This window comes from Podarcis gaigeae, assembly GCF_964106915.1.
Source record: "Podarcis gaigeae genome assembly, chromosome: 17".
In the NCBI taxonomy this organism is placed as follows: Eukaryota; Metazoa; Chordata; class Lepidosauria; order Squamata; family Lacertidae; genus Podarcis; species Podarcis gaigeae.
The window spans coordinates 40604484-40630008 of record NC_139694.1 but is presented as its reverse complement, the minus strand read 5'-3'; the positions used below and the strand labels follow the sequence as shown (position 1 = coordinate 40630008).

Here is a 25525-nt window from a genome sequence, read left to right as displayed (position 1 = left end):
AGCATACTTGAGCTTCCCCTTCCCCTCCTTTCTTCTTTTCAAATCACACACAGTCTTCATTCTTGCTAATTAATCTCAATAATACTCAAATTTCTCCCTTCCTCACTTGTAAATATTTTTTCATCTTGCATTCTAGAGAGGGTTGCCGAATCATAAATATAAAATGAAACTTAGAATAAGCAAACCATGGGCTTCCCTCTCCCAGCCGTCTCTCGCACCAAATAAAATCTTATTTCAGTTCATGCAGCTGAATGTCCCACAGAATGTCCCATTGCATATTTTTCCAGCAACCCACCCCCATTATTTTAAAGCCAATTTAAAAATCAATTAATGAGGTGACCTCTATTTCCAGAAAAGGAGTCCGGGGTGTTGCGGCAGACAAAGTGCTTCTGCACCCAGTGCCTTTGCCTGTTCTAGGTTGGCTCTGAGAGCAGGAACACAGAGACATGACAGACTCTGAGCTACAATAGCACCCTATAGAACAAGGATTACATGGCTATTTTCCATCTGAGAGAGAAAAGTGAAAGTTAGAAAACAGAATACAGAAACAATGATGTTGATAAATTTTTGCTACCAACAATTTCAGAAATGAGATCAAAAGCTCAAAAATAAGTTGAGAACAGTAAAGGTGTGCAGCGTTACTTCAGTGTAATGAAGCAACTGGCATCCTCTAGGTGAGAGGCTAGGAAGAAATCCCAATGGGGCAAGAGAGGGCAGCGCCTACCTCCCATCCCAGACCCAACCTGTTTTGGCAGCAGAGCACAGATATCAGTTTCAGAAGCAGCAAGCAGAGGCACTTTGACAAAGGAAATTGTTTTGAACAGATTAGGGAAATAGACAGCTACTACTATGTGGAATGACAGGTAGGCGAGATTAGACCTGGGGGGGGGGAGCCCACCCAAAAAACACCTCCCAAGGGGAGCGGAGGGAAGGGCTCCACTGAAACGCAGCGGGCATTAGAAAGTGGAGAACCAAGCAGCCATTGCAAGCTCGTGGCTGCCAATGCCGCCAACCCACCATGGCGTTTGCCCGGGCTTCCGCTTAACCCTTCCCCTCAAGAGACACATTCCCGCCAAGCCAGGCTTTCCACTGGAAACGCTCCTCCATTTCCTGTCGCAGGTGCCAAGGGGGGCACAGGGAGAGAAGGGGCCAGTGAGCCCCCGGGAAACTGAAGGGCCGCTTTTGGCTTCTCTGCTGGTTCTCCCCTCTGCACCCCAAGGAAAGGCAGGTTGGCTGCAGGAAAAGTGACTCCTCTTCCTCCGCACATGGTCGCTGCTTTTGGAAAATCCTAGCAGAGAATTAGTCACCTTCATTCCCCAGAAGAAAAGTTGGGGCACCAGCCCCTTCGGAAGGGAGGGGCGGGGGGAGCGGAAAGTTGAGAATGAATTCCTTGGGGAGATTTACCGACAGCTGAACCCCCTTCGAGCTGTGATTTGACAGCCACAGCACTGCAGGTCTAGGAACACCCCTCCAATTGTGCATCAAAAGGGAACGCGCCTTCCTTGCTGGGACGCTGCAATTCCCGCAGGGGGAGAACTCGCCCCCCCCCCCCGAGTAAGGCGGGCCTCCGCGCAGGCGAGGCTCCCTCCCGCCGCCCCCCAGGAGACCAGAGTCCTCCTTTCGGGAAACTTTCCTTGGAAGGCTCCTCGGCCGGGAGGACGCGGGGCGGGGGGGGGGGGCGCCCCGGCCTCGGCGGGAGAAGGCGCCCCCTCGGGAAAGGGGCTGGGGACCCCCCTCCCGGCGGGGCGGGGAAGCGCCTCCCCCCCCCCGCGAGGGGACCCGCACTCACCGCCGGCGCAGCTCCTCCGGGGTCAGCGGGGCGGCCCGGGCGGGCATCGGGGCAGCGAGGCGGCAGCAAGGCGGGCGGGCGGGCGGGCGGGCGGGGAGGGGGAGACGGATTCGCGCGCGCGCGCCGGGAGGGAGGGGGCGGAGCGGGACCCAGGCAGACCATCCGGAGGAAGGGGCGGGACTTGGCCGGCCGCCACTCACCGAGAGGGAGGAACCAAAGGGGGGGGAGGTACCAGTCTCCTTTCTGTCTGTCTGCGGGCGGCAGATGCATCTCTGCAGCGCGGAACTGAAAGGCCGCAGCCCGGAGGGGTTGGGGGAGCCGAGGCGGGCGGGCGGGCGGGCGGGAAATGCAGGCGCTCCTGCCGCGGCCTCCCCAGCCCCGTCTTCCCGAGGCTCCTGCCAGGCTTCCGAGGGCGGCGCCGAGGCTGCACTGGCTGTTCCGCGGCCCCGGGGCCCGAGCGCGGCTGCCTGAGGCGGCAGGGGCCGCAGATCCCCGGGGGCATCACACCCCCCGGCCCTGTGCGGGGTGAGGCGCCTCTCTCTGGCCCTGCGGCTCCTCTCCCGGGAAGGCGCCTCAGGAAAAATAACAAACTGTTTTTAAAAAGAAATAAAAAATCCCCTGTAATTATTTCCCCCACCCCACTGTGTCGCTGTACTTTTATGTCTCTACTATCATTCTGTTCTTTGGCTTTTCTGTTTCCTCCTATACCCTGACAGTCATAAGGTTTTATAGGATATAGAAAGTTCTAGCAATTCAACCTTTTACTCAGACAGAAGTTTTTAAAAGTCCCGTTTTTTTCTTCAGCTAAAAACACAAATTTTAAAGACAGTTATAAAACAGTATCAATCCACAGTATTTATCGTTTGTTTTCTTCAACCTCTTGAAAAGCCCTCCTGTTATCCACTTCTGGGAAATTTAAAATCTTTTAACCAACCAAGTCTCCCTCCTTTCTTCAGATTCTTCAAAAAGCCGTTAATCCATATTTAGAATAATAAAGCAGGAGATTATAAAGCAAAAATAGGTTGTTGTTTAGTGGTTTAGTCTTGTCCGACTCTTCGTGACCCCCTGGACCAGAGCACGGTAGGCACTTCTGTCTTCCACTGCCTCCCGCAGTTTGGTCAAACTCATGCTGGGAGCTTCGAGAAAAATGTCCCACCACCTCGTCCTCGGTCATCCCCTTCTCCTTTAAAAAAGAAAAGAAAAACGCTACCCTGCTTCAAAACCATTTCCTGCTTCTGTCAGTCTCAAAAAAAACCTTCATTTTTTAGATAGTTCTAAAAATATTTTCAGACAATTCCCAATATTAAATATTGTTTTTTTAACTCCACCCTTGCAGTGCCTGCCTCTTTTGGTTCAGAAGATGAAAAGGAGCAAGAGAAAGAAAAATGTTTCTTAATATCGATCAATCCACAAAGTCCACGTCCTGCTTTCTTCTCTTTACCTTCCCCAATGTCCAGTTTAATTTAAGTCATTTTGCAGTTTGGCAAACTTGCCAGAGAGTGTTAGGATTCTTGCCCTGTGCTTGCAGTCATGGAATTGTTTTTCTCACATGACAGTGTATGTTTTCATTCCACATAGTGGGAAGTGATGGAGACAGGATGTTTGTGGAACTATTATCCTTTGTCTCTTTCTCTTTGCTGTCTGATGAGAAAGAGGAAGAGCTGAGTCAGAATGCTCCGAGTGTATTACATGTAAATAAAGGAGTTTAGCCAAAATGCTGTGCTGCTGAGTCTGTCACGCGAACTGCCAATACTCTGCAGAATCCTGAAGTGTGCTGATACTTCTTGATATCAGTCGCTGTGATGTTTGGGCTCTAGAAAGCTTTTGAAGCTCCCGAACGATGGACCAGGAGGGAGAGAACATGCCAGCCGGGCATGTGTCTCTGTCGGATGCCTACTCGTGTGTAGGACGTTCCTGACAGAGAGTACTTATAAAGTCTAAAAATAATGCACCCGGTATTTCCTTGATGCACGTTTTTAGCTCAGTTCATGTACTGGAATGCTTATTAAAAAGACTATTAGAGGGTATTTGTTTATTCTTTTGTCAGCCCCTGCAGATTTTACTCCATGCCAGCTCTGCAGGCGGGGGGAGGGAGGGGAGGGGACATAACCGGGCTCCTGAACCCCATAGGGGTGCCACAGAAAGAGTAGTTGGTCAAGAGAACTGTGGACTCAAAAAGCTTGAAAACCTCTGCTATAGACCATGTTCTCTTACACTAGCCCTATTACCAGCATGCTCGTGCAAAGATTATTGCCCCATTGCTTAGAATAATACCCTGAAGTTCAAGTTTGGAATTGTTCAGGAAACAGAAAACCAAACATCAGAAAGAGCGATAGTTGAGACAAAAAATACAGCGACTCTGGTGGGAAAAATAATTACCGGGGATTTGTTTTGTTTGTTTGTTTTACATTTGTTATTTTTCATTAAGCACCTTCCCAGGAGAGGAGCAACAGGATCATCTGTTGGAATTTTGAGGAAATCACAAGTACTGATTCTTATTTTATGGAAACTGAAAATTTAAGACAATAATTATGATGATGATAAGTTTTGTATTTTGAACTTTAATAATTCAACTCATAACATTATGGCTAACAGCAAAAAGGCCACCTTCAAGCCCAACAACTACTCCAGGTCAGAGTAAAGGTTCAATCGCAGAAAGGTAAACAAAGTCAGACCTGATAACAATTTTATTAGAAATTAGGAAAGAAATGAAAAGAGGTATACAGGGACTGGAACAGAAAACCTCAGCAGTTGCAAATTTACAGTGGTACCTCAGCTTACATACGCTTCAGGTTACAGACTCCGCTAACCCAGAAATAGTACCTCGGGTTAAGAACTTTGCTTCAGGATGAGAGCAGAAATCATGCTCCGGCGGCACAAAGGCAGCGGGAGGCCCCATTAGCTAAAGTGGTGCTTCAGGTTAAGAACAGTTTCAAGTTAAGAACGGACCTCTGGAATGAATTAAGTACTTAACCCAAGGTACCACTGTATAACAGAAATTAAAGATTTGTCACATAAAACATTAGAATTGGAAAAACAGTGCAGACATTAAAGGCCAAAACTTCATATTTGGAGGAATCTTCCAAGAAACTACAAGTCAAAAAAAGAGGGAGCAAGAGAGGATGAAAGAAGACATGGAGACATGATGCAATGAACAGGCACGATGTGATGGTGGTTCTGGAATTAAATTTTAAAAACTTCACTTTTCGATTAAGAAGCGTTCTAGAGGATTCGCTGGAAGAAATAAGTGAAAAAATAATAAAAGAACTTGTTACCTGATTGAATTAGAAGAAGAGGTCAGTGCGGCAGTGGACAAATTTTTCCATGTGAAATCTAGATATGCAAAAGCAAACAAAAAACTGAAGGATTGTATGGTTATTTTTAACTTGAAAGGAGTTAACGAAACAGTAATGCAAATGTACTACCAAAAGAACCTCCAGATTGATGGCCAAAAAATAATAATTTTGAAAGAAATTCCAATGAGATTGCTAAAGAAAAGAGCAAATTATATTTGTCGGATGCACTGAGATATAATAAAATCCCCTTCATTGGGAATACCCAGAATGTCAGGGACGAACCAGGGGTTTCAGGTTTCCCAGAGGGAGGTGGAGCCTGGGAGCAGAAGAAGTGGACGAGGTGCCCGAGGGGGAGGGAGATAATGAGGAGAGAGCGATTGGAATAAGCCGAGAGCAGGAGGCAGGAAGGGCCAGGGAGCCGGGAAGTTCACAGGAAACGCAAGGGTTAAGCTCGAGCTCAGAATTGGGGGCTCTTGCGAGGCATGTGGAAAAGAGGAGGGCTGAAAGGAGGTGGGAAACTTTGTTATTTTATGAGCTGTTGGAGGGGCAAATGCAGGCCTCAGCAGAGATCTGAACTGAGTGACTCTGATGGATGATAACGATGTGCTAATGACACGTTGTAAATACTGTAATTAAAGACTATAAAAACGTCGAGAGGCTCCCATGGTGTTTGTGGTGAAGAGAGAAGCCCTCAGCTCTGATACAGAAGGAGTATATTTTACATATAAAGGGAGAAAACAAAGGTGTCAGGATCCTACAGAAGCAGACAAATTATGGAGAATATGTGGGAAAGAGCTAGAAGGCGAAAAGGCATTTGGACTGTGTAAAGGGAATTGGGGTTGCTCGTGCGTAAGTGCCCGCTGCTCTAGGCAACGTTGTCTGGCTAAACTTTTCCCTGGCTGAACAGCCCTTTCTCCGTGGCTGTGTCAGTCACTGGCAGAATCCGTCAGTGGGTGTTTCCTGAACTTCTTCCAGCATAAAAGCTCTTTGACACCACGTCGCCGCCTAGCTTCCCTGCACAGAAGTTTTCTGCGCAGAGTGCGTGTGGCCAGCGGAGGTCCTGGGCTCTCCCCGCTGGTCTCTGTGGAAGAGTCTTGGAGCCATCTCTCCGAAGTCCTTCCCGGCTCCCTTTTCTTCCTGGTGTCACGCTGATTTCCTTCCTCCAAGGAAGTGTTCCCTCTCTCCTGGCTGGGCCCTTCTCCTGCATCGCTAGGGAGCCTCACCTCCACTCTTGGCTCCGATGGCAGTTCCCTGACAGACTGGAAGCAGTACAGGAAGAATAAGACCTGACAAAAGTCGAGGTGAAAGAAAAATAAAGAATAAGATGGCATTGAAAATCTTAACCTGGAATGTAAATGGACTGAATAGTAAAACTAAAAGAAATAACATGGTGAAGAAATTAAATCTGGATGTGATCAGCCTCCAAGAAACACATATTGCGAAGAAACATAGAAGAATTCTGATTAACAAAAGTTTGGGAAAGGACTTTGTAACCTCTGACATAACAAACAAAACAAAAAAGCATTGTAATGTATTTAAAGCCAGAGGTGGGCCCCGAAACCACTATTTAACGATGAGTTGGGCCCCGAAACCACTATTTAACAATGAAACCACTATTTAACAATGAATAAGGAAGAATAAAAAAAATATTGTTAATTGGTGTGGGTGCACCAAATGAGGAAAAAAAACCTTATTTTTATAAGAGACTTGAAGTAATTTAAATCAAGAGACAGATTTAAAGGTTGTTTGGGATGTGAGTAAAGCGGTAATGCAGGGCTTTCTCATACAGCAAAACACATACCAAAGAAAGAAAAGAGCAGAAAAACAAGACATTTTAGAAGAAATGAAATGAAAAGAAAAGAAAAGAAAAGAAAAATAATAAACTCCCCACAAAAAAAGGAGACAGTGAAAGATATTGCAAACACAGTTTTCAAAAATAGTAAATCAGGAAATAGAGTGGAGGATTAAATATTTAAAACAGAAACAATTGGAACAGGCCAATAAGTCTGGAAAACTATTATTTTGCTAGGCAAATAAAGAAGAAACAAGAAAAAACAAGAAAAAACTATTATTTTGCTAGGCAAATAAAGAAGAAACAAGAAAAAACTTGTATTAACAAAATATATATAGGAGGAAGAGTTGTGGAAAATCCGGAAGAAATAAGAGATCAATTTGTGAGCTATTTTACAGAACTATATCAAGCTAAACAAGGTGATATACAAGAAATGGGGAAATATTTAGAAGACAGTGGAATACCTAAGATAGCAAAAGACAAAATGACATTTCTGAATGGTCTGATGACAATGATGGAATTACAGCAAGCAATATTATGGGTAACAGCAGGGAAGGCACCTGGACCTGATGGACTTTCAGCAATGTACTATAAAAACTTACAAGATTACCTATTACAACCATTAAAAGGTATTATGAATATGACTTTAAATACAGGAAAGCTCCCAGAATCCTGGAAGTGTGCATGTATAACTAATTCCTAAGCAAGACAGAGACCCAGAGTTGCTTAAGAATTATTGACCTATATCTGTGTTGAATAATGATTATAAACTTTTTGCAGGCATATTAATTAATAGATTGAAAACTGTATTAAAAGATTCATCAACATCAGGCAGGGTTTCTTCCAGGAAGACAAATGAAAGATACCATTAGGAACATAATTGATGTAATAGAATATTTAGAAGTGAGAAATGAAAAGCAGGCAGCCTTAATGTTTTTAGATGCAGTGAAAGCATTTGACAAAGTCTCCTGGGACTTTATGTTTAAAGTTTTGGAACACAGTGGTACCTTGGGTTACAGACACTTCAGGTTACAGACTCCGCTCACCCAGAAATAGTACCTCAGGTTAAGAACTTTGCTTCAGGATGAGAACAGAAATTGTGTGGCGGCGGCATGGCAGCAGCGGGAGGCCCCATTAGCTAAAGTGGTGCTTCAGGTTAAGAACAGTGTCAGGTTAAGAACAGACCTCCAGAACGAATTAAGTACTTAACCCGAGGTACCACTGTATATGGATTGTGGAGACACTTTTATCAAAGGAGTTAAGGCAATATATACTGAACAGTCAACAAAATTGATAGTAAATAATGTGTTTACGGAGAATTGTAAAAAAGCCCAACCAAAAACCTAATGGGATTAGAGAAGGCTGTCTGCTGTCAACTTTATTATTTTTATTTGTTTTAGAAGTTTTGGTGCAAAGAATAAGAGGTAATCAAGAAATTAAAGGAATAAGGGTGGGGACAGAGACAATATAAACTAAAAGTATTTGCTGCTGATGTGGTGATATTAATTCCAAAAGCATTAGAAGAGATTTAATTTTTTTGAGAAATAGTAGGTCTTAACATTATCAAAGATAAAGCCAAGCTTCTGTTAAAGTTGCAAAACAACGAAGCACGGGACGATGGAAAAATTTCTGGAACAATAATGGGATATCAGCTCTGTCCAAGGCATGACGGATAACAGCAACAACCGGGGAAAACACAGACATAATATCTTACAGGGACAGGAAGAAACACCACGGACAAAATACTTGCCACACACAGGAAGAACAAGGTAATGCTTGAGTTCCTCACTTGTTTTATAAATCATTTAATGTGTCAACATGAATAGAAGTTATTCATGTTGCAGTTGTTGTATGAGGGGGGATGATGATGACGACGACTGGAATGTAATTGAGATTAACAAGATTTTGGAACACAGAAATAAAGAAAAAAATCAAATCTAGCACGTGGGCCCCCACTTTATTTAAATTATATAATTCAATATTTGAATGATTGATATTAATAATTGTATTATAAATTGGTATTGTTATAATGAGGCTGTTATTGGACTGTAATTGTAAATTAATAAAACTAATAAAAATATTATTTAAAAATGAAAACTGTGTAGCGTATAGAAATGTGTTAAGAGAGGAAAGTGGAGAATTCAAATTAAAAGTGTATAAGGATTTATCAGGAATGTTAACAACTTGGATACAATATAATCAGTTGAATGAAGTGTTTTAAAAGGATATGAAATGAGGGTTTTTTGGGGGGAGATATCTCGAAAAAGACCTGTTAGACTGTACAGTGGAAGCTTGTTTTGCGACCAGGATCTGTTCGGGAGCCGAAAAGGATGCTCTGTGCATAGGCGCAGAGCGGTTTGTGCTTCTGTGCATGTGTGAGCACGTTCTGGTACTTCCGAGTTTGCCGCAGATGTTCGCTGGAACGGCCACTAGTCGAGGCGGACATTCGCAGAGGTATTACGGTAATGTTAAAGTGATGTCTAAAATGTATAAAGTTATTGGAATGAGAGACAAAAGATGAATAAGTGAAATCTTCAGTGATACATGGGCAATTGATATTGGTCACAATATCAGTAGAAATGGAGGCATGGGAACAATTGTGGAATATGGATATAAAATTTACAGCGTGTTATGGTATAAGAGAAAATATATGAAAATGTTATATTGATGGTAACTAGCACCTAGTAGATTGGCAAAAATGTATAAATCAAAATCCAACAAGTGTTGGAAATGTAAAGAAAAAGAAGGTACCTTTTTCCATATGTGGTGGTCTTGTAATAAGGCTAAAGCTTACTGGGAAATGATATATAATGAACTTTTCTTTTGGGGATAATGGGATCAGAGCTACCTAAACAATATAGAAACTTATTTATGTATGCAACTACAGCCGCAAAAATATTTCCCCAAAATGGAAAGAATAGTAAGTCCCGATGAGAAGAATGGTTGCAGAAATTAATTGAATATGCAGAAATGGTGGAACTTAACGGGAGAATAAGAAATCAAGACAACAAACTTTTTCTCAAAAAATGGAACTGGTTTATTGAATATTTACAAACAAATTACAAAAATATCAAGACATTAGCATGACTACTGTAAAAACCTGCAGATTGTGTGTGTGTGTGTGTGTGTGTTTGTGTGTGTAGTCACCAACAGAGGGGCCCACCACTTGATGTTACCCTTCAAAAGTGCAGGGGAATAAAGTCAGCCCCAGGTGCTTTCCTAGACTTACTTTTCCAATTAGTGACTTGTTTTCCTTGATGGTAACGTGGTCAATACAATACATCCAACGACTTCCTTGTACTTCCAAGATTAACTGCATATACTGTTTCCTCCATCTAGTTTCCCCTTTTCCATTATATCTTAATCTACATTATACTGTTGAATTTACAACAATCCTGCTAGCGTTTTCACTTGCCTACAATTGTTTCCCTGATACTCCCCAAATATTTCCCATTCATCTTCATACCCTCGTCCTTCTTGTTCTCCTGCCCTGCTGGTTAGGGCTGCTGGCTCTGCGCATTCCATCATTTTCAGCTGCCACTCCTCCTCCTCCTCTGGAGCCTCTCCTACCTTTAACCTTTTACAGTTGAAGATTGGCAATAATTTATTCAGCGTTGCTGAGAATATTGTATTGAAGATGCCTGTGGTGGGACAGGAAACCATTCAATAAACAATCATACATATTTATTTTGTTTACTAAATTTGTATACTGCGCTTCATCCATAGACTCAGGGTGGTTCACAACACAGAATTACAATACAAAATCACATTAATGGGATGTGCCAATTCTCATGATATGGCTCTGATTACGTACAAACTTGGAAATGTATCGGCAACAAGCATCTGAGGAGGATATTTTGAAACTTCAGGTGGGGAACAGATTAAGCACCTTTATCAGAAATTGCTCTCCTGAAGTGGATTTTCCCTTAAATCAAAAACCTCAAACATCATATGTGTTTCTGTTACTTGAGTTTGCAGCTAATATGTAGTTAGGCAATAACTCATATTTTAAAGTTTTCTAACTTAGAAGGAACCCAAATGCTAAGATTTTCCAAGGAATGTCTCCAGCCTTGGATAATATTATTTTATATGATCTCGATCTCGATCTCTCTCTCTCTCTCTCTCTCTCTCTCTCTCTCTTCTTACCTTTATCAAGTCTACAATCTTTCTTAGATTTGGCAACAAGAATAGCACACAGTATTCAAAACAGGGATGACCACAAATGAGTGAGTGAGAGAATATATATATGATATATTTATTTCCTTCTAATAATTTCATTCTAATTTCTAACATTTATTTTTCCTTAATTTTTTCATTTTTTCATTTGTCATTTTCAATAAGCTTTGTAACCTCACCCCAAGCATTTTTCTATTTCATTCATTTTCTCCTGTAACTGTTTAAAGCAGGTATTGGCTAACACCCAGTTTATGGGTTCCTGTCAGCAATCTACCTGCTAAGAGTCAACTAAACTCTTATGATACATTTTAAAGACAGCACTATTTAGACCACATTTATTTCTATATAAAAATATTTCTATACTTCTATTCATAAAAAATATCAGAGCAGTTTACAGCAGTTATGCATAAAGCCATAGTCAAAACCATAGTGCTATTTTAAAACTGGAGATCAGCTAACTACTGCTGTATTCCTAGAACAGCTATACTGGCCCTGGCAAACTGATTGACAGGAGTATTGTTATAAAGGCATTGAACTCCTTGTTGAAAAGAATCCAAAACAAAGGAGTGAAAAATTTTCCCTGAGACCAGTTTCGGAATTTTGTGCATGCCAAGTCTGCGTTATTTTATTTATTAAGATACTTATATACTGCCTATTTTGCAGACATGTACAATATTTTTGCAAAGACAATTCAAAACTATGCAAATACAATGGAAATTTAATCAAATCAAGCAGGCAGTAAAAATCTTTAAAAGTCTACAGAGGCTAACATCATGAGCCAGCAAAAGCCACAGTGAATAATAAAAGTGTCTAGTGTTTAGTTTGTGCTGAAGTTGTATCACAGTCATACTTGCTTTTCATTCTCTCAGCATTATTTTTGCACTAGAATCTGAAGCCAGTTAAGTTACCAGTGTCTGAAGACATTCGGCAAATATAAAGCACTACTGCTTGGGCAGCAGATGGAGCTATTCACTAGGTCTTGCCAGAAAACCCAGTCCCTTCCTGATCACTCACAGCCAGCAAGTGTCTTTCTACAGAAACAAACTCCTGGACTCTGAACGTTCATCTGCACCATCTCAAAATTTGCTTGTTTCTTCATTTTGGGGGGTAGGAAGCACATGACACCTACAGGCAGGGTGATTTGTCAGGTTTCTTGAAGCTAAAATCCACTTTTCAACTAGTTGGTATTAATGTGAAATTTTCTAAATCCATTCCATGCCACTGTGCCATGTGATATGTATTTGCCATATCCCGGTTTTGGGGTTCCCCCATTTCCGTGTCTCTGGGCTGCTCCCCATGCCCGCGCCTCCCAGCCTCTGCCCTCCTCATCTCATTTCTTTTTCGTTTTGCTGCTGCTCATTTCCAGGTTCAACAAGACAGCTCCGCCAGTAGAACATAAAACTCTTAATCTAAGGGCCATGGGTTTGGGCCCCATATGGGGCAAAAAGATTCCTGCATTGCAGGGGGTGGACTAGATGACCCTTGTGGTCCCTTCCAGTTTTACCATTATATGATTCCATGAGGTGCACCTTTCCCTCTTTCTATGTGCATTTACCTGGAAGGACTCAATGGGGCTTACTTCTGAATAGGAGTGCCTGATGGAATCTACACGCATATAATGCACTGAAACCTGGAAGTACCGGAACGGGTTACTTCTGGGTTTCGTCGCTCACACACGCGCAGAAGCACTAAATCGCTCTTTGCGGATGTGCAGAAGCGCCAAATCGCAACCTGCGTATGCGCAGATGCGGTGCTGTGGGTTGCAAACGTGCCTCCCGCATGGATCACGTTCGCAGCCCGAGCGTTCACTGTAGTGTCATATTTGTATATTGCACTTCACAACACATTTAAAGTGCAGCTGTGTAACTGAGTCCCCTGAGACTGAGTTGTTCTTTGCATTAGTCAGTGACGCAACTAGATTTTCCTTTATTTGAGGGGGCGCTGTTATGAGGGAATGACACTGACAGTGGTTACAAGACTGAAGCAGGAGCATAGTATAGTCTCCATTGTCAAAGACAAGATATAAAGACAAAGAGACAAAGACAAATTAAAGGGCTGGTGGGCTCAGCAGCAGCACAGCAGCATTACTGGGGCAGTCCAGGGTTGGTAACTGAATCATTCATCTGAAGGGGGGGAGGAACAGAATGAGGTGAAAAATAGACTTGAGTGGGTTAGGAAGGCAAAACAAAAGCAAGCAAGCAAGTCAGCAAGAGTTAGGGGCAGGCAGAGGGTCTATGGTTTACATGAACAATAGGCTGATCAATCTGTTACCTAGGCAGGCTGTTCTCTGGAAATATCTATACCCACCTATCATCTGCCTTGGAAACAGAGCATTCTCAAGTACGTGTTCTGCTGGACTAAAGATAAGCATTGTTGTCCAAGTGGTATGAGATTCTAGGGATTCCAGGCGCTTATCCAAGGTTTGGTGTCCTTGGAATGAGGGATAGCCAAGACTGTGGTGTCTTTAGGATATGTGTTTATTTACCTATATGTACAACCTAAGCCTACACTAAAGGAGCTCACAGCACTATCACCCCAAAGGTCTTGCTTCTCTCACAGCCACAGACTTGGATTCCAGCAGAAATCAAGCCTGTCTCTCCCACTCTGGCTTCTGCCCACTTCTGGCCCTACTTCTGAATTGGAAGTGGCTTAAAAAGTACATCCCCGGTCTTGTAATCAAATGCATCAGAATGCAGCTTCTAATTAATTTCTGGAATGTCTGTTTCCACCCTAAACCTGGTACTGGAGGGGAGTAGTGAAATCTACAGCTGAGGCACCCACCAAGGGCAAGGAATTTCAGTCCAAATCCTGACACTAACCATAACTTGGTCACCATTGCCATTTGGCGGGGCTTTCCCCAGCCCCTTATTAACCCCTGGACCTCTCCTGCTCCCAACTCCAACTTGTTCATTTAAATCAGGGGTAGCCAATGTGGTCCCTCCTGATATTTGGGACTACGGCTCCTGTCATCCCAGATCACTAGCCACGCTGGCTGGGCTGGAAGAAGTAAATTTCTGGTGTGAACAGGAGGAAGCTCAGCTCCTCTCTAAATTCCATATAAGATACTGTCACAGAAAGCAACTATTTCCTCTTTAAAGGGGCTTTGACTTTCTCCAGGTTTTAGATTATTCAGAGGCCACCTCCCCCACAAGTCCAGCATGGCATATGAGAAGTCCCACTGCAACAAGGCTCATTACTCTTCAGGATCCGGTCCCTAATTAGGAAGTGGAAAACAGACACGGAGGCAGCGGATGTGCGCGTGTATGCAAATAGTTTTTATAAGTCCCTGCTGAGCTGTTACAAGAAGCCCAGCCAATAACAGCAGCACAGCTACAGCCAGCTGTATTTTATCAAAAAGTTATTTCCTTTTGTAAGGAGAAGGAACCCCACGTCAGCTGAATAAGGAGACTCACTGGACCTAGGCCTCGTCCTGGGACCTCTCTGGTTTGCCTTTGGAAGGATGGGCGTAGCCAGGACTTTTTTTGGGGGGGGGACAGAACAGATGTGATTGGTCGGTTAGTTAAACATTTCTATTGTTTTACTTATTGTTTATCTGGGGTTCAGCTGCCCCCCCCCCGCTATTCCCATGCTTGGAAGCAGGTTACGTCCTGAGATAGATCTTGCTGGGGGTTGTGACATTGTTTGGGATTGCAAGGACGTCTTCTTGTCACCTCTGATGATGGAGCAGGACTAAATCACTGCTTTTTCTCCAATAGGTTTCCTTGAGGAGGCACAGACCAAACCAAAGGGCAATTACATGGTTGAATTGTAAAATCCAAATGGCCTTCTGTTCCCCAGCTTTTAATATGTGTGGGAGGCACCTTGCACAGCTCCTGTTCTCTTTGGGAAGAATGTCCTGGTGGAGGGAACCCATCCCTGGGCCAGATCTTTGTGTACTCCCTCTTTTGCCCTTAACACAATGTCTGACCCACCACTTATGGGAGCTTTCCTCGGGGCAAAGAAATCATGGAGATCATAGAGTTGGAAAGGACCCTGAGGATCCGCTAGTCCAACTCCCTACAATGCAGGAATATGCAGCTGTCCCTTACAGAGATTGAACCTGCAACCTTTCCGTTATCAGAGCCATGCTCTAACCAACTGAGCTATCCAGCTGATGTTATGTCTCTCACTGCCACTGCTCCCTGCCCTCCTTGACTGCTTTGGCCTGGCTGGAAAGAGTCCTAAAACTGTGGCAATGCCTCTTGCTTGCCAAGATGGAGAGGGTGTGGAGGTGTGGAAATGTTTGGCTTTTGAATGGCTGGATTGTGTAGCCTGGATACTAGGGTAAGACTTGCTAGGAGCTTGGGGGGGGGAGGTAAAGGTAAAGGACCTCTGACAGTTAAGTCCAGTCGCGAACGACTCTGGGGTTGCGGCACTCATCTCGCTTTACTGGCCAAGGGAGCAGGCGTTTGTCCACAGACAGTTTTTCCAGGTCATGTGGCCAGCATGACTTAGCTGCTTCTGGTGAAACCAGAGCAGCGCATGGAAACGCCATTTACCTTCCTGCCATAAAGGTAAAGGTAAAGGTACCCCTGCCCGTACGGGCCAGTCTTGACAGACTCTGGGGTTGTGCGCCCATCTCACTTAAGAGGCCAGGGGCCAGCGCTGTCCGGAGACACTTCCGGGTCACGTGGCCAGCGTGACATCGCTGCTCTGGCGAGCCAGAGCCGCACACGAAAACGCCGTTTACCTTCCCGCTGGTAAGCGGTCCCTATTTATCTACTTGCACCCGGAGGTGCTTTCGAACTGCTAGGTTGGCAGGCGCTGGGACCGAGTAGCGGGAGCGCACCCCGCCGCAGGGATTCGAACCGCCGACCTTTCGATCGGCAAGTCCTAGGCACTGAGGCTTTAACCCACAGTGCCACCTGCGTCCCCTCCTTCCTGCCATAGCCGTACCTATTTATCTGCTTGCACTTTGACGTGCTTTCGAACTGCTAGGTTGGCAGGAGCTGGACCAAACAATGGGAGCTCACTCCCTCACGGGGATTCAAACCACTGATCTTCCAACTGGCAAGCTCAAGGCTCAGTGGTTTACATCACAGTACCATCCACGTCCCTAGGAGCTGGGAAACCAGGGTTCACTCAGCCAGGAGCTTGTTAGGTGATTTGGGGGTCTGTCAGCCTAACCTACCTCACAGGTTTGCTGTGAGGAGATCACCTTGAGTTCCTTAGAGAATAGTTGGAATATAAATTTAATAAAAAGCAAACAAACTTCTGCTTCTGGCCACCAGTGGCACACGGCCCTGACAGGTTGGCCAAAAGAGAATGCAGTCCTCAGACTGAAAAAATTCCCCCACTCTTTAAAATCTGCCCCCAAAGCTGTCACCTTACCATCATGGTAGGAACAGCTCTATTTATCAGTAAGCTTGTGGACTTCGCCAAGGGACTTTCCTCTTTTGAAAAATGATGTGTCTTCCTTAGTATGTAATACAGTTTCTGTGTTTTGAAATGAGCACATTGGCAGGGCATATAACACTTGGTCAGATGCCAGACGATTAAGCAATTCAAACATTGGCGTACTAGAGATGCTGAGCATCTGAGAGCTTTGCCAGCAAAGAAGTCAAACTGTCTGACTTGGAGGCGTATTATTTTTCACTATGCGAATACACGTCCAGATCATTTGCATCAAATGCTGCCACTCAGAAATTGGCAGCTCTCTCCGCCGTTGAGTCACTGGTTCCGCAGCCCCTTCTTCCACCCCACAATGCAGCTACTGTCACTGCCAGGCAGGCCAGGGAAAGAAGTAGCTCAGTCATTATGTGAAATTGGGCAAGTGGCCAGCATTCACCTGCAGCATTCACCTGCAGGATGTGGTGAGGAAGATGCACAGGGCCTGTCTGCAGTGGCACATCTTGGTGATTGTGTAGACCTTGGACTTAATGGTCTTATTGTTGAAAGTGCAACAGCAGAGATCATTCAGTATGTAACTTAAAGAATTAAATTTGTTGTCAGTAAGCCAGCTAACCAAAGGGTGGGTGGATGGGTTATGTGGCGGTATTGCTTAGCATCCAGGCTGGGTGGCATGATATTTACTGAGGTAACACATGCTCTGATTGACTGTGTAGTTCTGAGGGCATTTTCCTCTGTATTTTTCTGTTAAATGTCTCCCTGCTATATGTACAAGGCCTGAACTAAGAAAGACAAAAGCTCTCTGTTCCTTTCCCTTCAAATTATACAGTTTTTGGCTTAGTAAAGTGTTATCAGGACATTTGCTTCTAGACTCTGCATTATTTAAGTGACTTTGCTAGCACTTATTGGGGTAACCTTTAGATAGGCAAGCAGATTACTTCACTTGTGAAAGTGCCCAATTAACCATTTTGTCCCTCCTGCCCTTGTACTGTCATTCCATGCGTCCTGCTTCTACGTTCCTGATACATTAGCGCACACAGGCAAAGTTTGCTAGTCCTGTTTGAAAAAGAACATTGCATTTGAAACTTACTTCAATAATAGTATCATCATTACTACAGGAATAAAACATGCTTTGCTTCTGCTGCCCTAATGCTAAACATGGGCATGGGAATAAATACCGTTTTATTGTTTTGAAAAAGAGGGGATTATATATATGTAGAATGAATAAAATTAACATTTGTAACCATGTACATGGCTGGAAATAAACTTTTAAAAATGAAAGAAAGGGTATCATGGTGACTAGCATCAGTCCTGGTGAGCACTTACATGCCCATGCCACCCCTGGTACTGATGTGGGCCCTGTCTGCCACTGCCCCCACCAGCTGTCATGTGATATGTGGTCACTGGAGGCCCTGTTCCAGGGCTGGCCCACCCAGGAGGCAAGGTGAGGTGACTGCCTCAGATGGCAGGACCCACAGGGGCAGCAGATCCTGATGTGGTTTTTTATTTCCCGCTTATTCACTCACCCCTTCTTCCCTGGAGGGGAGGGGATGCCATTTTGCGGCTCACCTCAAGCACAAAATGGTCTTGGGCAGACCCTGCCCTGTTCCACAGAACATGCCTCTCCCTGCCCTCTGCAGAGGGGGATTTAAGGCAGCATGACTGGTCCCGCTGCGCTGGATGCCGAGCTTAGGGGTGCTGTCAGGTGTCACAACTATGACATAGGGAAATGAGCAGAATGGAAGGCAAGAGGTGTGTGTGTGGGGGAATGTTGGCATTGTAATTTTGGCCACCGAAATTTGAAAGACCAAAGTCTGCCCCTGTCCTCTGAAATGGAATGGGAAGCTGCACACGAGCGAGGGTCTTATCAGGCTACTTACACACTACAGTTTAGTGTACATTCCTGGCACACTGTGTGCTGGGTTGTTTTAGCATTGTACACACAACGTCAATCCCAATCCAGACATGATCCTGTTTTTTTCAATGAGTTAATATGCTGAATTCCCTCCATGGTCTCCTGAACTGATCTGTTGGTCAGATCCTTCTCTAGAGTAATCCATCAACACCATCGCACCCTACCCAATTTTGTGCGATTTCCACATGCCCAGGATCTCCTTCCTCACTTAGGGATGTGCAGTAATCTGTATCACACACATCAGAATGAAACTCATGTAGAACTTTGCATACAAAGTGGAATAAGTTCTACAGAAAGGATGAGTCAATTCTAAACAGAAGAAATGTGTTAATACTGAGCATTCGTAACCCAGTCAGTTTCCTGGCAGCGGTGCATAAGTTACAATATATTTTCAGTTATAAGCCTGCTCGGGCGTTCACAAGGTGTTTTAGGCTCATATTGCTGAGAGAGAGGGATGCTTCATGCTGCAGTTTTTGTGTGGTGGCTGGATTTGGTTGCAGGAAGCATCTCAAAAGGCATTACAACTAGAAGCTGAGCTGCATCAAGAAGGCCAGAGCAGGGTTACGTGGCGAAGTCAAACGATCCATGAGATCAGATAGGCCAAGGGCAAGGCTACTCGCCTGTGGGGAAAAGAGAGGGAGCAGGGCAGGTAGTGTTATGTTATGTTCCTGAGTGCCCCCTGCTCTGAGCTTGAATTCACATAACAATGGCCAAAGTGAATATAAATCAGATCCTTTCCCTTGTTTCTCCCAGTCTGTTCCTGATGCCTCAATAAAGCCATTAAGGTGAATCACTGCCTTGGGTCTTGCTTGACCCACAGATACTTCACTGGTGACAAGGAGGGGGTGCTAGGCTAGCTTCCACAAGCTGAAATCACTGCTGGGAAACTGTTGCCTCGGCTGAGCTGAATCTCCGCTGAGGACTTACTGCTTCAGCTGGCTGGAATACACAATCGCTTTGAGGTCCTCTCCCCTAGCATGGAAGACGAAGAGCAGACTCCATTTGAGGATCTCTCCCTCATTACAGTCAATCAGGTATATGAAGACGAGCAGCAAAGCCAATCCTCAGGGAATGTGCAGGTGACCTTGGAACGGACAGCTCATGGAAGAACCCCGACCAGACCTAAGAGGAGGCATGTAGTGGTGATAGGGGATTCCCTACTGAGGGGAACAGCAGCAGTGATCTGTGGGCCTGACAAGATGTCTCGGGAAGTGTGCTGTCTCCCCGGGGCTAAGATCCAAGATGTAACTGAATCATAAGGAATCATAAAACCCACTGACAAATACCCCTTCCTCTTGGTTCATGTGGGAACCAATGACACTGCAAGCAATAGCCTCCAGAAGATCAAAAGAGATTACGAGGCTCTGGGCAGGAAATTGAAGCAATTAAATGCACAAATTGTCTTTTTTTTTTTTTTGGAAAAGATATTTATTGTTGGCAGGGGCTCAGGAGCAGAAGCACAGGGAAGGGAGGAAAGGGAGAGCGAAGGGGAAGAATCGGAGGGCAGCGTAGGAGAAGATGACAGTGGCCCGAGAGATTCCATGAGCCTCTCCAGCGAATCGGAAGATTCACAGAAGGGGGCGCCGGTGGCCAGGGCAAGGGGGGTCCCAAGGGGGACACTCCAGAAGCAAGGGGCCAGCGGGGACTCCCAGAGCAGCAGTTGGAGATCAGGACCAGCTTCCCCACCAGAGCATAGTGGGGGGGAAGAGTCCCAGATATCGGGGCCAGCGTATCCCCCACCAGGGAGAGAAGATGAGTCAGGGCTGACCACGCCTCCATCGGAGAGTCAGGCAACGGAGGGGAGGTCAGGTCCAGCCAGCATCCCGGAAGAGGGAAGCAGTGATAGAAGCAGTGTAACGGTCAGGAGGAAGGTCACTGGGTTGGCGCGAGAGCCAAGTTCAAATGTACAGGCGAGCGGGACAGTAGAGAACGAGGACTGGGAACCAGGTCCTAAAGCCCGCCGGAGGCAGGGGGAGGAGTCAGGCGACTCAGCGTCAGAAGAGTCCAGAAAGGGGAATGCCTCAGCGGCAGGAGGACCCAGCGGAGGAGAGAGCAGAGGAAGAGGTGGAGCAGGAATCTTAAGGGCTAGAATCTTAAACTGGTGTCAGGGGGGAGGAGATTCATACGGAACTTCGACGGTCTAGGGTTTAAGACGTAGAGCTGCGTGCTGCGGCTTTGAAATGCAAACTAGACTTCAATAAAGACTTTTGTACATAACGACGACCTGGCGTTGGTCCTCTGTGAGCTGGGACCTTGGGGCAGCTCTGACAGTAAGTTCCGTCTCACAAAAACCTTCGCAGCGTGAGTTGACGCAGCGAGGGGCAAAGCTTGGTGCTTTGCGAGCTCACGAAAATCGGGAAGGATGACTACAGAGGAAAGAATGGCAGCCCTGCAAGACGCAGTCACGAGGCTTACCATGGAAGTAGCAGCATCCAGAAAGAGAGAGGATGAAGCAGCCGCTGTCTGCCAGGATCTGCAAACCAGGTTGGAAATATTGAGCAAGCAGGGGCTGCCTGGTGCCAAGCCGGAGGGGATTGGTCTCGGAAAGAGGGGGGGCAGCCTCGTGTCTCATTTCGATGGGAGCCTGCAGCAGTATCCTAACTTCAGAGCAGATGTAGTTTTCGCGCTCAAGTTGCTGCAAAAGGACTTTAGAGATGAGGAGGAGAAAGTAGGCTTCATACTAACTCATCTGCATGGGGAAGCTAAAGCGTGGCTGCGCAATCTTTGGCGCGACAATGATCCCGCCCTCCAAAATTCAGATGCATTTATTAAGGCTATGGACACTTGTTTTCAATCTGCAGTGGATGTGGATGTTGCCAGGAGGGAAATTCATGGACTGAAACAGGGCAAAGCCACTGTGCGACAATATCACTCCCGCTTTTTTGCGTTGGTTAATGCGCTGGGATGGGAAAAGAACTCAGCTGCCGTCCGGGACCTGTTCTGGGAGGGGCTGAATGGGGCTGTGAAAGACGAAATTGCGAGGGGGGAGAGACCCCAGAGCACTAAGGAAGTCGTCCAGAGAGCGCTGGCGATAGGGGTGCGTCTGGAAGAACGTCCTTGGAGCAAGGATGAAGGACGTTGGGGACGCACGCCAGCTAGATCGCCTCCTTGCTTTCCCAGAGAGACAGCGCGCGCCCAGTCCACGCCTCCACTGGGAGGGGGAGAAGAGCCGATGGAGATAGGTGGTGCCAGGGCTCAGACAGCAACCAGAGCCCAAACACCAGGAGCAGTCAAAGCGAAGGCTCCTAGAGGGAACAGGAAGTGTTACATCTGCGACAGTGCTCAGCACATGGCGAAAGAGTGTCCCCAGAGGCTCCACAAGCACACTGCAGCCTCAGCAACAGTAAAGGAAGCAGTTCAGCAGGCGGGACAACTGCAGGGAAACGACGGAGTCTGGCTGGAGACAGAGGCACTGGGGCCCAGCCAGACGAGTCAGTGAAGCAGTCCCCAGGGATCTTACAGCCCACAGACCCCCTCCCGCCCAAACCAGTGGTGCAGCTCACCGCATCACTCCAGCTCCCCAATGGACTCACCAGGGAAGTCCCTATTACCATTGACTCTGGTAGTAATGCAGACTTTATCGGAGGGGATTTCGTCACGCAACATCGCATAGCGCTTTTACCAGCCACTATGCCCCTGAACGTCGTCACGGTTGAGGAAGGGTCGCATCTTCACCAAGTTGGATCTGCGAGGGGCGTACAACCTTATACGCATGAGGGAGGGCGACGAGTGGAAAACAGCCATGTTTACGCCGTTGGGCACCTATGAATACAGAGTTATGCCGTTTGGCTTGCAAAATGGCTCCCACTGTTTCCAAGCCTTCATGCACCACGTGTTAGCGGGTCTTCTCTACAAGAAGTGCGTCTGCTTCCTGGACGACATTCTGATCTTCTCGGAATCGCAGGAGGCTCACGAGAAGGATGTCAAGGAGGTTCTGCAGAGACTACGGGAGCACAGACTTTACGCCAAACTGGAGAAGTGCCAGTTCGACATGACGGAGGTGGATTTCCTGGGCTACAAGCTGTCCAACAAGGGACTCGCCATGGACAGTACCAAGGTCCGCTCGGTGTTGGACTGCAAGAGCCCGCACAATCGGAAGGAGGTCCAGAAGTTCGTCGGTTTCGCCAACTTTTATCGCAAATTCATCAAGGGGTTCGCCATGCAGACAGCGGCCATCACGGACACCCTCAGCTCCAAGAAGAAGAAATTCGTCTGGACGGACCAAGCGGAGCAGTCCTTTCAGAGACTCAAGCGTCTCTTCATGTCCGAAGAACAGCTGCTACACGTCAACCCCAGCCGACCAATGAGGGTTGAAACGGACGCCTCGGACAGAGCCGTGGGGGCGGTCCTGTTGCAGCAAGATCCGCAAGGGGACTGGAGGCCGTGCGCTTTCTACTCCAGGAAACTCAGCAAGTCGGAGCAGAACTACACCATCTGGGACAGGGAGTTGCTGGCCATTCATGCAGCCTTCAAGGCGTGGCGGCACTTCCTCATCGGAGCCAAACACACAGTGCAGGTCCACACGGACCATAAGAACCTGGAGTACTGGCGCACAGCGCGGTTCCTGAACCAGAGACACATCCGCTGGGCGGAGTTCTTTGCGGATTTTGACTTCAGGATAGAATACATCCCGGGAGACAACAACGTCATGGCGGATGCGCTATCCAGGAAGCCGCAGTATCTCGAGGAAGCGGCACCGGTGGCGGCCAAACACATTTTCGCACCGAAAGCGTGGGCGTGCGCTTCAGCCACCGTGGACCTGGACGCGGTGCGTCGCGTGCTGCGGACTGATTCCTTCGCACAATCCAAGATGGAGGAGGTGCGAAGAGGCACAGCGAAGGACGACGAGTTCCAGATACACGACGGACTGCTCATCCACAAAGGGGCCCTCTACGTGCTGGGAGACGACCTCCGCGCGAAAGTACTGCTACAGTTACACGAAGCGCCCAGCGCCGGGCACTTCGGCAAGGACAAGACGGTGGAATTAGTAGCCAGAGATTTTTGGTGGCCCAAGATGCGGGGAGAAGTTGCGGATTACGTCACTAGGTGCGACACATGCCAAAGGGCCAAGCCAGTACACAGACCGCCGGCGGGACTGCTGGAACTGCTACAGACACCTCTCGAACCGTGGGAGAGGGTGGCCCTGGACTTTGTCACAGATCTGCCCAGCTCGCGGGGCAAAACAGCAGTACTCGTGGTCATAGACATGTTCACCAAGATGGCGCACTTCATTCCTTGCGCGAAGGTGGCCACGGCAGAACAGACCGCCAAGCTGTTCATAGACCACGTGTTCAAGGTGCACGGCCTACCGCGGTCTATCCTGTCCGACCGGGGGCGCCAGTTCATCTCGAGCTTCTGGCGGAAGCTGTTGGGCATCCTGAACGTCAAGATCAACTTAGCGTCGGCACAGCACCCGCAGACCAACGGACAAGCGGAGAGGGTCAACACCATCATGCAGCAGTACCTGAGATGCTACGCGAATCAACAGCCCTCGACCTGGGTGGACTACCTACCGCTAGCCGAGTTTGCCTACAACAACACGAAGCACGTGTCCACGGGGGTGACACCGTTCTTCGCTAACAATGGGTGGCATCCCAGAACCTTCCCGGGATTAGAGAGAGTAGAGGAGGGGGAGCCACAGGGAGCAGAGGCCTTGGCAGTGGAGTTACAGGAGGTCCATGAGCAACTCTGACGGCAGTTGGAGCTAGCAAAACACGCCTACAAAATGCAAGCGGACAGACACAGGAGAGTTGGGGAAGACATCCAGGTGGGGGACTGGGTCTAGTTAGCAGCCCAGGCAGTGCCAGCCAGATCGTTAGCTAAGAAGAAGCTTGGACACAAGCAGCTAGGGCCTTATCAAGTCGAGGCACAGATCAATCCAGTAGCCTTCCGGCTGACACTCCCGGAGGGTTCCAGAATGCATCCGGTCTTTCATAGATCAGTGCTCACACCCTACAAGGCACCCCACAGGTTCCAGGCGCCAGGGAACGCATCAGACCCACTCAGCGAGGCGCCCACGAAGGGGGGGTCACCGAGGGCGGCGCCACTCAACGAGGCCACAGAGATTTTAGACTCGAGATGGGGGGAAGAGGGGGTTGAATATCTACTAGCCAGGGAAGGTACCCCAGCAAGCGACAACAGGTGGGTTCCTTACTATGCGGTGGAGGAGAACTACCTCAAAGACGAGTTTCATGCACTCTTCCCACACAGACCCATGCCGGCAGATTACTTCGATGAATATCTTTTCACACCCACACTCTCAGCCAGCACGTTCCAGGGGTTCTCATCAGCTGAGGAAACGGCGCCAGAGACTACCTCTCCAGAGGGATCGGTCTCGGGTTTTGGCACAAACCGCTCTTATTGGTGGGAAGATCAACCGGAGGTGGGGTGGAGCAGGGGACTGCCGGGAGGGTCCTTGCACGCAACGTCACCCGAGGCAACAGGGGGAGAGGGGGACATGGACGTGTTGGGGGAGGATCCTGGGTTCGAGCACACCTGCAGAGAAATGGAAGCAGAGGAGATCGACGTAGACGAGCCCGTCACGGACTGGCAGAATCCAGCCGGCTGGCTGTAGTGGTGATAGGGGATTCCCTACTGAGGGGAACAGCAGCAGTGATCTGTGGGCCTGACAAGATGTCTCGGGAAGTGTGCTGTCTCCCCGGGGCTAAGATCCAAGATGTAACTGAACCATAAGGAATCATAAAACCCACTGACAAATACCCCTTCCTCTTGGTTCATGTGGGAACCAATGACACTGCAAGCAATAGCCTCCAGAAGATCAAAAGAGATTACGAGGCTCTGGGCAGGAAATTGAAGCAATTAAATGCACAAATTGTCTTTTTTTTTTTGGAAAAGATATTTATTGTTGTCAGGGGCTCAGGAGCAGAAGCACAGGGAAGGGAGGAAAGGGAGAGCGAAGGGGAAGAATCGGAGGGCAGCGTAGGAGAAGATGACAGTGGCCCGAGAGATTCCATGAGCCTCTCCAGCGAATCGGAAGATTCACAGAAGGGAGCGCCGGTGGCCAGGGCAAGGGGGGTCCCAAGGGGGACACTCCAGAAGCAAGGGGCCAGCGGGGACTCCCAGAGCAGCAGTTGGAGATCAGGACCAGCTTCCCCACCAGAGCATAGTGGGGGGGAAGAGTCCCAGATATCGGGGCCAGCGTATCCCCCACCAGGGAGAGAAGATGAGTCAGGGCTGACCACGCCTCC

General features: G+C 47.2%; 2 protein-coding genes across 2 annotated transcripts in view; both read right to left on the bottom strand.

Moving 5' to 3' along the window:
• DNMT1 (DNA methyltransferase 1) overlaps window positions 1-1965 on the bottom strand; it is a 44369-nt gene extending 42404 nt beyond the window's left edge. Inside the window, exon 1 of the mRNA XM_083718327.1 lies at window positions 1790-1965. Coding sequence (XP_083574453.1) covers window positions 1790-1836 — 47 coding nt within the window. The 5' untranslated portion in view covers window positions 1837-1965. The remainder of the gene's footprint in view (window positions 1-1789) is intronic.
• A 7451-nt stretch (window positions 1966-9416) lies between these two features.
• S1PR2 (sphingosine-1-phosphate receptor 2) overlaps window positions 9417-25525 on the bottom strand; it is a 79325-nt gene continuing 63216 nt past the window's right edge. Inside the window, exon 3 of the transcript XR_014559383.1 lies at window positions 9417-10518. The gene's annotated coding sequence lies outside the window, so the exon portion shown is untranslated. The remainder of the gene's footprint in view (window positions 10519-25525) is intronic.